Source organism: Macrobrachium nipponense, chromosome 5 (genome assembly GCF_015104395.2).
Source record: "Macrobrachium nipponense isolate FS-2020 chromosome 5, ASM1510439v2, whole genome shotgun sequence".
Taxonomy (NCBI): Eukaryota; Metazoa; Arthropoda; class Malacostraca; order Decapoda; family Palaemonidae; genus Macrobrachium; species Macrobrachium nipponense.
The window spans coordinates 143,141,852-143,154,574 of NC_061107.1; the positions used below are offsets into that span (position 1 = coordinate 143,141,852).

The following is a 12,723-nucleotide window of genomic DNA, read 5'->3' on the forward strand; positions in this document are numbered from 1 at the left end:
CCAAAATGCTTGAGTCACATTTTCGTAATATTTTCACCATTTCATATTAGATGTCATATAAAGTTCTATATATGAAAATGTGCGCAATTTCATGTAAAATACAACAATAAATAATTCATGGTCGTAGCTTTTATAGTTTTCGAAATATTTGCATATAAATCACAATAAATAGAAAAAATTCGACGTTTGGTCAACTTTGACTCGACCGAAATGGTCGAAAAATGCAATTGTAAGCTAAAACTCTTAGAGTCTAGTAATATTCAATCATTTATCTTCATTTGAAACAAATTGGAAGTTTATAGCACAATATTTCGATTTATGATGAATTTTTGAAATAAACTTTTTCCTTCCCTCCGCAGGCGGAATCTCCGCCGCAAATCTACAAAATGCTTGAGTCACATTGTCGTAATATTTGCACCATTTCATATTAGCCGTTATATAAAGTTCTATATATGAAAATGTGCGCAATTTCATTTAAAATACAACAAAAATAATTCATGGTCGTAGCTTTTATCATTTTTTAAATATTTGTATATAAATCGCGATAAATAGAAAAAATTCGACATTCGTCAAATTTGACTCGATCGAAATGGTCGAAAAAAGCAATTGTAAGCTAAAACTCTTACAGTCTAGTAGTAATCAATCATTTATCTTAATTTTGAAACAAATTGAAAGTCTCTAGCACAATATTTCGATTTATGGTGAATTTTTGAAAAAACTTTTTCCTTCCCTCCGCGCGCGCAATCTCCGCCGCAAATCTCCAAAATGCTTGAGTCACATTGTCGTAATATTTGCACCGTTTCATATTAGCTGTTATATAGAGTTCTATATATGAAAATGTGCGAAATTTCATGTAGAATATAACAATTAATATTTCATGATCGTAGCTTTTATTTTTTTCGAAATATTTGCATATAAATCACGATAAATAGAAAAAATTTGAAGTTTGGTCAACTTTGACTCGACCGAAATGGATGAAAAACGCAATTGTAAGCTAAAACTCTTACAGGCTAGTAATATTCAATAATTTATATTAATTTTTAAACAAATTGTAAGTCTCTAGCACAATAAGTCGATTTATGGTGAATTTTTGAAAAAAACTTTTTCCTTCCCTCCGTGCGCAGTATCTCCGCCGCAAATCTCCGAAATGCTCGAGTCACATTGTCGTAATATTTGCACCATTTCATATTAGACGTCATATAAAGTTCTATATATGAAAATGTGTGCAATTCCATGTAAAATACAAAAAAAAATAATTCATGGTCGTAGCTTTTATCATTTTCGAAATATTTGCATATAAATCGCGATAAATAGAAAAAAAATCAACGTTCAGTCAAATTTGACTCGACGGAAATGGTAAAAAAATGCAATTGTAAGCTAAACCTCTTACAGTTTAGTAATATTCAATCATTTACCTATATTTTGAAAAAAATTGGAAGTCTCAAGCACAATATGTCGATTTATGGTGAATTTTTTTTTAAAACGTTTTCCTTCCCTCCACTCACAGTATCTCCGCCGCAAATCTCCAAAATGCTTGAGTCACATTGTCGTAATATTTGCACAGTTTCATATTAGCCTTTATATAGAATTATATATATGAAAATGTGCGCAATTTCATATAAAATACAACAATAAATAATTCATGGTCGTAGCTTTTACCCTTTTTGAAATATTTGCATATAATTCTGTCAAATTTGACTCAACCGAAATGGTCGAAAAACGCAATTGTAAGCTAAAACTCTTACATTCAGTGATAGTCAATAATTTATCTTAATTTTGAGACAAATTGGAAGTCTCTAGCACAATATTTCGATTTATGGTGAAGTTTTGAAAAAAAAACTTTTTCCTTCCCTCCGCTCGCAATCTTCCCCGCAAATCTCCGAAATGCTTGAGTCACATTGTCGTAATATTTGCACCGTTTCATATTAGCTGTTATATATAGTTATATATATGAAAATGTGCGCAATGTCAGGTAGAATACAACAATAAATAATTCATGGTCGTAGCTTTTATCATTTTTTAAATATTTGCATATAAATCGCGATAAATAGAAAAAAAACCTACATTTGGTCAACTTTGACCCGACCGAAATGGTCTAAAAACGCAATTGTAAGCTAAAACTCTTACATTCAGTAATATTCAATCATTTATCTTCATTTTGAAACAAATTTAAAGTCTCTAGCACAATATATCGATTTATGGTGAATTTTTGAAAAATAGAACTTTTTCCTTCCCTCTGCCCGCGGAGCTCCGCCACAAATCTCCGAAATGCTTGAGTCACATTGTCGTAATATTTGCTCCGTTTCATATTAGCCGTTACGTAGAGTTTTATATATGTAAATGTGCGCAATTTCATGTAGAATACACCAAATAAATAATTCATGGTCGTAGCTTTTATCAGTTTTGAAATATTTGCATATAAATTACGAAAAATAAAAAAAAAAATCGACATTCAGTCAACTTTAACTCGACCGAAATGGTAAAAAAATGTTGGTGAATTTTTGAAAAAAAATAACTTTTTACATCTGCGCGTTACGAATTCATGCATCATTTTGTGATAATATTTTCTCTGTGTTGCTTTAGTCGTTTTACAATATGTTATATACCAAAATCATTGCAATTTAGTGTACAATACAACGAAAAAAATTAACTTGTTAGCTTTAACCGTTTTGCTCACAGCGCAATTTGTATACAATTGTATATGAAATTTTTTTTTGCGCTGTCATATATTCCAATATTTATATATGATAATGATATTTTTTTCATTTCTGATGATTGCATACTAAATTTCAGGCAATGAAAAAAAATGAGCCAAAAATGAACTCTTAATCTTGAACACTAAGCGTGCTGTGATTATTTTTTTTTTAACTTTTTTCCCGCTTCGGCGCTCACTCCCGAACCCCGCCGGGATACAGGAGACGATTTCTGAAATACCGCTTAGGCGTTTAAGGGTTAACAGTCCATTCCAAAACAAGTGAAAACAGAGATAAGCAAGAAATGAAAAAGTGGGAAGGATATGGAAAATACAATTTCTAAAGTAAAAATATAAAATGTTCAGAAATAAATGAAGAATTAAACAAAGATTGGGATAACATTTTCATAAGTGATGATATACAGGTAAATACGGAGATATTATATAAAATATTAGAGAAAATAGTGGATAAATATATACCAAAGAAGAAAAGTAAACATCAGTCATGCATACCAAGAGACAGAAGGATCTTGTTCCAGGAAATCAGAAAGTGGAAAAAAGGTCTTGCAAAAGAAAAAAAATGCATGGAAAGGGATGGAACTAAAAAGTAAGATAGAAAATGCAGAACAAAACATTATACAATCAAAAGAAAATGAAAAACTGGACTTGGATGAAAAAGCCCTCGTAAATATCAAGCAAAACCCCAAACTATTGTACTCGTATGCGAAAAAGATGAATAAAAGAAGAATAGAAATAGGCCCTCTAAGAATTGATGGGAGATTAACGAATGAAAAACAGGAAATATGAAACATATTGGCAGAATGATATAAGAGAAAATTCACCCCTAGAATTGATAATGAAGATAATGATCAGAAATAAGGGATGAAAATAGTGAATATTTATCAGACATAGATATTAATGAAGCCGATATTGTGCAGGCTATTAATGAAATTAAAAATGGAGCTGCAGCTGGGCCTGATGTTGTCCCTGCTATTTTGTTAAAGAAAGTAGTTCATTCTATCACAAAGCCACTTGCAATATTATTAAGACAAAGTGTAGATACAGGTAAGATTTATGATGAGCACAAATTAGCATATATTACCCCTACTTTCAAAAGTGGATCAAGACTAGAGGCAAGTAATTATAGGCCTGTGAGTCTAACATCACATATTATGAAAGTGTATGAAAGGGTAATGAAGAAAAATATTATGAAACATTTAATAAAAAATAATTTGTTTAGTGTAGGACAACATGGTTTTGTACCCGGAAAAAGTACACAAACCCAACTGTTAGTCCACCGTGAGAACATATACAAAAATATGAAAAACGGAAATGAAACAGATGTGGTTTATCTAGACTTTGCAAAAGCTTTTGACAAGGTAGATCATAATATATTAGTGAAGAAAATTAGAAAACATAATATAGGGACACAGTAGGAAGATGGTTAAAAGAATTTTTACACAACAGAAAACAGATAGTTATTGCAAACGATGAGAAATTGGATGAAGCTAAAGTAATATCCGGTGTGCCACAAGGTACAGTATTAGCTGCATTACTGTTTGTTATTATGATTGCAGACATAGACAGTAATGTTAAGGACTCGGTAGTGAGTAGTTTCGCCGATGACACAAGAATAAGTAGAGAAATTGCTTGTGATGAAGATAGGAACGCGCTACAAAGAGACCTTAACAAAGTATATGATTAGGCAGAGGTAAATAGGATGGTATTTAACTCTGATAAATTTGAATCAATAAATTATGGAGATAGAGAAGGAAAGCTATATGCATATAGGGGACCTAATAATGAGACAGTCACAAATACGGAAGCAGTTAAAAGACCTTGGTGTGATGTTGAACAGGAACATGTTATGCAATGATTAAATAGCAATTCTATTGGCAAAATGTAAAGCAAAAATGGGAATGTTGTTACGGCACTTCAAAACAAGAAAAGCTGAACACATGTTTATGCTTTATAAAACATATGTTCGTAGTCCACTTGAATATTGCAATACGATATGGTACCCACACTATCAAAAGGATATTGCACAAATAGAGAGTGTACAAAGGTCCTTTACAGCTAGAATAGAAGAAGGTAAGGATCTTGACTACTGGGAAAGACTACAGTCTTTAAAATTATATAGTCTCGAAAGGAGAAGAGAACGCTACATGATAATACAGGCATGGAAACAGATAGAAGGAATTGCCGAAAACATCATGTAGCTAAAAATATCAGAAAGAGCAAGCAGAGGTAGATTAATAGTGCCCAAAACTATACCAGGAAAAATAAGGAAAGCACACAGGACATTAATCCACTACGCACCAGCATCGACAATGCAGCGTCTATTCAGTGCGTTGTCAGCTCATCTGAGGAATATATCAGGAGCGAGCGGTGATGTGTTTAAGAATAAGCTTGACAAATATCTAAGCTGCATCCCAGACCATCCAAGATTGGAAGATGCAAAATATACCGGAAGATGCACTAGCAACTCTCTGGTAGACATTAGAGGTGCCTCACACTGAGGGACCTGGGGCAACCCGAACAAGATGTAAGTCTGTAAGGTAAAGGTCTCTCTCTCTCTCTCTCGCTCTCTCTCTCTCTCTCTCTCTCTCTCTAGAAAGTAAGAGTTCTCATAATTAGCGGAAGTAAATTATTTTTCATCTCCTTAGTAGTTTATCAGATCTGTAGACTTTTCTCAGCGGTTTGAATAAATACGGTCTCGATTTTTTGTCTTTCTAACTCCTATCTTATGTCATAAACTTCATGTAAAAGGCAAATGAAAACAAAGATTTGGAACAAGTACTGTCGTAGTTTATTCTACACTTTCAAGTTCACACTGTGTACAAAAATAGTTTAGAGAGCTTTATATACAAAATTTAGTACTGTTGGGTGGGGTTACAGTTTCTTGATTTGGGCAGCATGTTCTTCAAACAGAAAGGACAAAGAAAGAGGATCAAGGGACAAACAAATGTGGTTAAAATTCCTGAAGATTTCTTTTCTGATAGTCGTTGGCCTTGCCATTAACTGGGATAAGTCATCCATAATCTGCAAGGCCAACGACTGGCTTCAAGAACACAGTTTCCAGAAGATTTCTTTTCTGATAGTCGTTGGCCTTGCAGATTATAGATGACTTATCCCAGTTAATGGCAAGGCCAACGACTATCAGAAAAGAAATCTTCAGGAATTTTAACCACCTTGGATTGTCCCTTGATCCTCTTTCCTTGTCCTTTCTGTTTGAAGAACATGCTGCCCAAATCAAGAAACTGTAACCCCACCCAACAGTACTAAATTTTTTTATATAAAGCTCTCTAAACTATTTTTGTACACAGTGTGAACTTGAAAGTGTAGAATAAACTACGAAAGTACTTGTTCCAAATTTTGGTTTTCACTCGCCATTTACATGTATTTTATGACATAAGATATGTTAGAAAAAAAAAATTGAGACCGTATTTATTCAACCCGGTGAGAAAAGTCTACAGATCTGATAAACTACTAAGTAGATAAAAAAATAATTGACTTCCACTAATTATCCGCAAAGCTCCATAAGAAAACTTCCACAGCACAAGACGAGATAAATAGCCAGCTAAGAAACGTCCAAGTATCAAACCAAATCAAGCAAAATGGAAACAACCCAATCTTAAATATAAATCGGAGAGAATATTTACTGACCTTGACTGTTTCGTTTTTCGTGATTATAGCGGCGATATGTAGCGTGATGTTTGAGGCAGGAGCTTTCACCTCGAAGTCTATGGAGACAGACCCAAGTACACTCCGATTTCCGTAGATGAGAGGCTGAAGTTTCAATGTGTAATGAAAAGGTTTCAAAGCCTCGGGAAGTCGGTAGTCTATGTCTTCCTTCATTGGTGTTCCTTCCTTTGGGACGACGTCGTTGATCTGCCACAAGATGAAAGATTTATCAGATATGCGATGCTTGGCACTTATACTACACTTCTGCATGCTTAGCATTCTTCTTTGGAATATCGTAAAAGTATGTAACATTCCTACTAATGTTGCAAGTTACTTTTCACAAATTCATGACTTGTTCTTCTCATATTATATGCAAACATTCACACACACACACACACACACACACACACACACACACACACATATATATATATATATATATATATATATATATATATATATATATATAGATAGATAGATAGATAGATAGATAGATAGATATACATACATATATACGTAAGTAGCCACATGAAAGGTGAAAAATTAAAGACCAGGTACCAAGTGTTTTCGTGTATTGCGTACACTTCTTTGGGGTACAAAGTAAAATAAATAAATAGAAACATGAAACAAGAAAATTTTCACAGAACAAAGATCAAAGCCATTAACAAGCATATTATCGTTACAAATTGTCACTACCAAACAAGTAAGAATACTTTAAAAGTGCATAAGAACTGAAACTGCAGTTAGTATAACAGGCTGTTGCTAAAAGGTGACATTGTATTTCAGTTCTTATGCACTTTTAAAGTATTCTTACTTGTTTGGTAGTGACAATTTGTAACGATAATTTGGTTGTTAAAGGCTTTGATCTTTGTTCTGTGAACATTTTGTTGTTTTATGTTTCTATTTATTTATTTTACTTTGTACCCCGAAGAAGTGTACGCAATACACGAAAGCGCTTGGTACCTGGTCTTTAATTTTTCACCTTTCATGTGGCTTCCTACGTACATATTTGTCACGTGCTGTTTGGTGACTTATTGCTGACATACATATATATACATATATATATATATTGTTCTAAATTATGAACATCTACAAGTCAAAATAACATAACATTAATCAAATATCAGTAGCCACTCTATGATTCTTCCACTACCTCTTTGAAAGATCTCTATGCCTCACGGCTTTCTCTTCCACAAACACTGCCACTAGCCATTTTCTTCCTCAGATGTCGTCCTGAACGTCTGAGAAGTAAGCGAGAACAAGCGGATTAAGCCGCCCATGTGGAATTCGAATGCCATGAGGCCGGGGGATTATACTGGACCATCTGTCAATTACCGTATAGATTGTAAGTAGGGGCAGAAGATGATAAAAGAGCTCATGGCAGAAGATTCCTACCACGGGCTGTTCTATCAGCACTCCTCCTTTCCCTTCCTTCCTTCCATACTTCATTGAGATTTCCCCATGTGTTGATTTACTCTCTCCATGGTGTCTGTTCCCCCTATCAATGTCACTATTGAAGCTGGACGAGCCCAGGCTATCCAGCACAGTGCAAAGTTAATGGTAAAAGGCAGTCCCTCCTTCTTACCTTCTCTGGTTCTTATATACTACAAGCAACTTATGGTCCTTAGTCACTCCCCAAGCATCACTCCCAGCCAATATTCTGTGTAACCTGCTACCCCCTTTGAGTGTGCTGACTGGTTTCGTTTATTAAAATATATGCTCAAAGAAGAAGAAACTTATTATATGCATGTAAGGACAATGCTTTTCCACTACTATCTTGTACATAATCAATCTAATCGTGTTGTTTCTTCTCCCTTGCCGCCAGCATATTACTCATGTATCTTTGATAAATGTAACTAATTATATTCTTGTTTGTATATCTGTGTAGAAACACAAATCGGCTGGCCCCAGAGTCAGTTTTTGCCTTAGTATGGGTCAGATACTACATATCCGTCCGCACCCCTGTTTATAAGCTCCTATTTACCTGTAATAAACATCACTACTGCTTTACCTGTCTCTTTGTCGATACCTCACAACTGGTGACTCCTGGAATGGACGGTGAAACAACGGTTTTGGCTCAGCCATTAACGGAGTCTTTACAGCCACTCACCTTCGGAGCACCTTTAACGGACTATATACGGGCGCCACATTCTAGGTCTCTGAAAGTTCCTCTTCGCGATCGACACCATCGCCATTAGCAGACTCAATATGGCACATCTGCCCCAGGTGTGTTTTGGCATTTTTACAGACTGTTTGGCCTGCTATGCATGACTTACGTTGACCGTTTCTTGTGAGGTGTCAATGCCAGACTCTGCAGCAGAGAGTTCCTCGTAGGGTATCCAGAGCCTCCCAGCCTCCGCCGTACCTACACGCACAGCTGCCGCTCAGTTGGTCAAGTTGCCGCCTTTCTGTCAGCAGGACCCTTCCTTATGGTTCTACCGGGCGGAGGGCCAATTCAGAATTGCAGGGCTCACGGATGAGGAGATCAAGGCTGACATTGTCATAGCAGCTCTCCCGGCAGATGTTTCCAGCCGCCTATCCTTCAGATCTGCATCGGGCATTGGGTTGATGATGAGATCGAGGATATGGGCAGCCCTCACGGGGACAGAGAGGGAAGTATGTTTCGAGGAGTTTCTTCTTCAGTTCACTGAGGGTAACGCGTTTGACCTGTGCATTTATCCACAGAGATTAGCACCAACGGGCGGAGAAAGGAGATCAGCCTCTCCCGCGAGATATTTCTCTGCCAGCTGTCACCAGAGGTTTGTGGACAGATTCCCAAAGCCGACACCCTATCCGACAATGAATTGGTCAACAAAGCCCAGAAGATAACCGAGGCCACCAGGGCCATCAGACTCACTGCCCCGCCATCAACCAACTGCCTAATGACGGACGACCCCGAGGCCGTAAAGGTATATGTCGTACGCCATGCACCAGAGGAAGACACCCCACGCAGCAACAAGGGGACAACACGGCCCGTGTTTCTTCTACCTGAAGTTCAGGAGGAACCCCAGGAAGTGCAAATCGCCCCCTGTTCATATCTTTCACCAAAAAATGGGGAAGGCAGCCGACCACATCATGGCTGCAACCACATAGGGGCTACACCCCATAGGCTTCTATGTCCGCGACGCGATATCCAGCCGCAGGATGCTGGTCGACACCTGGGCGATGCAGTCGGTGTTCCCGCCATCAGGAGAGGACTGCAGCCGCACCCCCAACACTGCAGCCACCCTCATGGCCACGAACAGGACCCCCATCCACTCCTACGGCACAAAGCCCCTGAAGATCTCCATCCTTGGGTGTACCTATGTCTGGCCGTTCATCATCATGGACGTCAAGGGCCCCTCCTGAGGGCAGATTTCCTGGTGCAGCACGGACCCCTGGTGGACATGGGGCACAAGCACCTCCTCGACACGGGGACATACTGCTCTCTCCCACTCACGGCAGGCTTAAGCATACCCAGTTTGTTCTCTCGCGCCCCACAAATAGCAACCTCCTGCAGGAGTTCTCCAATGTTTTCAAGCAAGAACTTTGTCAGGTGGCCGGGACCCCACCAAACATGGTATATATCACCACATCACAACCACGGGCCCTTCCACACAAGCAAAGTTCCGCCAACTTCCGCTGAACTGCCTCCTAGATGCCAAGAAGGCTCTTGCGAGATGGAACAAATGGGCATCTGCAGGTAAGCTTCAAGCCAGTGAGCGTTCCCCCTTCACATGGTAAAGAAGCTGGACAGTACCTGGAGACCCTGCGCAGACTACCGTCGGCTGAACCTGGCAACAACCCTCGACCACTACCCCCTGCCGAATATGCAGGACTTGACTGGGGCCCTCCATGGAGTGATGGTATTTTCCAAAATGGGATTCCTTAAATCCGTTTTTCAGGTTCCCGAGCACCCCGAGGACGTCCCCAAGACAGCCATCATCTTGCCGTTTGGGTCCTACGTCTTCTCCCACTCCACCTTCGGCCTGAGGAATGCCGGAGCCACTTTCCAGCACTTGATGGACAGCATCCTGGGAGACCATATTCCCATGGTGTTTCTGAATCATTAAGTGTCCCGTAGTGATTAGTTTTGCTAAAGTGCTGGGGTGTAACATTCATTTTGTGTAAGCCAATGTACCACACCCCTGTGATTAATCAGTAACATAACTCCTGCGAAAGGGATCGTGTTTATTTCTTCAAAGCACTTTCCGATCTCCTCCATGTGTTTGTAGCCAGTGTACTGATGTCGTCGTAACATCTGTTTGTAGATGCCCTACCATGTGCATCGTTGTGGGAGGTGAATTCTTGTGAACGTGTGATTCAGGTATTCTCCACTGTTTTATTTCTACCCGGACCGAGTATTCCGGTCCTCCACGCCACTCTACAGCAGCGAGCTGATCTTGCAGCCTTTAATTCCCTTACAGTAATGGAATATATGTAAGCAAGTTAAACCGCTGAGTTTACAACCTTCATTCTGAAACCGGCGCCCTAAACCGTAATCTTTCATTTTTTCCATTTGTGTTATGGTTCCTTAATTCATTCTTGGCATTGAATTACCGTAACTCGATCCGTTGCTCTTGAAAGGAACCACAAATATAACTAGTATATATTATAGTATATATTATCTATATATATATATATATATATATTATATATATATATATAGAGAGAGAGAGAGAGAGAGAGAGAGAGAGAGAGAGAGAGAGAGAGAGAGAGAGAGAGAGATGAATAAACTTGATCCATTTATTTCAGAAAAAATATATGACGTAACAGAGTGATTTAGTCTAGTCGAAGACATCAAAGCGACACGCTTGTCTTTTCCATTAAAAAACCAGATTGAAGAATAGCACTCTCTCTCTCTCTCTCTCTCTCTCTCTCGTCTCGTCTCATCTCTCTCTCTCTCTCTCTCTCTCTCTCTCATAAAAGCCCGGCCTTCTCGCTCCTCGCGGGTATCAACGTCATTTATAAGTGTGTGTGTGTGTCCCAATGTAGTGTTTCGTCCTAATGTTTATATAAGTTTCTTCTTTTTTCGGCATATATCTTAAACGAAACCAGTCACTTCCGTATCAACGATTTATTTTTCTTGTGGCATTTTGTATGTATGTATGTATATATATATATATATATATATATATATATATATATATATATATATATATATATATATATATATATATATATATATATATATACATGTGTGTATGTGTGTGTGAGTGTGTGTACACTTTTATTTCCCTTTATGGTATTTTGCGTTCAAGTTTCATGACTTCCTGTGAGTTGATATATATATATATATATATATATATAGATATATATTATATATATATATTATATATATAAATATATCATAAATTTTTTTATATTATACCTATATATAAGTCATATCACTTTTCCGTGATTCATACACATATATCGAGCTACAAATGTCTTTTAATATCTAATTCGCTCTACCTCGGAATTAATATATTTTCATATATGCTTAACCGAAGGGGAATTTTTTTTCTCGATAATAGACTTGCCTGGATCGGGGCGCGAACCCAGGATATATATATATATGTATATATATATATATAATATCCATACACAATTACGTTGTGGAACAGAAATAAATATCTGGCTAACAACAGGATCGAACACAAGTCTTTCAATTGAGAGCCGAAAGCACTCCCAACTGAACCACACTTATGTTCATTATCGTTTTTTTTAACTTGTGTTTCTCAGTTGGTTGCTCCCTTCCCTTTCAATTGAAAGACTTGGGTTTGATACCGATGTGAGTCAGAAATTCCTGTATGTATATATAAATTGCATAAAAAACATTCCTATAAATTTATGGTAGTTTCGAGTCAAATTTAACCTATTTTCGCCACTCACATTAAAGTAGACCGTTTCCGTGAGAGTGTAAGGAGCCATTTCCGCATTATTCTTGTAGAGAAAGGCTAATCCAAAGAACCCTGCAGCCGCTGTTGAGATGAATAAGTAGAGTATATGCAGGAAACAGCAGCAGCGGCTGAGATGACAGCCTTTCTTCTCGCACTTCCCCATGACAACCCTCTCGTCTGCGACACCTGGAATGGAAGTGATGTTTCTCAAGTGTGAATTCAACGTGAACTATAATTCCGATAAATTTGAAATTTGGTGTCTAGGTAAATTTTCATATAGGTTGTTACAGCGGGTTTCCACTTTATAAACTTTCCAACAGTCCGATTTCTCTTCCTCTTGATATCAATCCGTAAAAAATACCATCTATTTCTATTGGATATATATATATATATATATGAGGATATATATATATTAATATATAGTATATATAATATAAATATTGATATATGTATTGCATTTTCAGTGTCATATTTCTTCTGCCAGAT

General features: G+C 37.4%; 1 protein-coding gene across 2 annotated transcripts in view; it reads right to left on the bottom strand.

Moving 5' to 3' along the window:
* LOC135215690 (aminopeptidase N-like) overlaps nucleotides 1-12,723 on the bottom strand; it is a 75,688-nt gene that overhangs the window by 50,161 nt on the left and 12,804 nt on the right. For both annotated transcript variants that reach the window (XM_064250638.1, XM_064250639.1), the window contains exons 2-3: nucleotides 12,230-12,423; nucleotides 6,359-6,583 (exon numbers count right to left, since the gene is read on the bottom strand). In XM_064250638.1, the coding sequence (XP_064106708.1) occupies nucleotides 6,359-6,583; nucleotides 12,230-12,400 (396 nt within the window). In that variant the 5' untranslated portion in view covers nucleotides 12,401-12,423. The remainder of the gene's footprint in view (nucleotides 1-6,358; nucleotides 6,584-12,229; nucleotides 12,424-12,723) is intronic.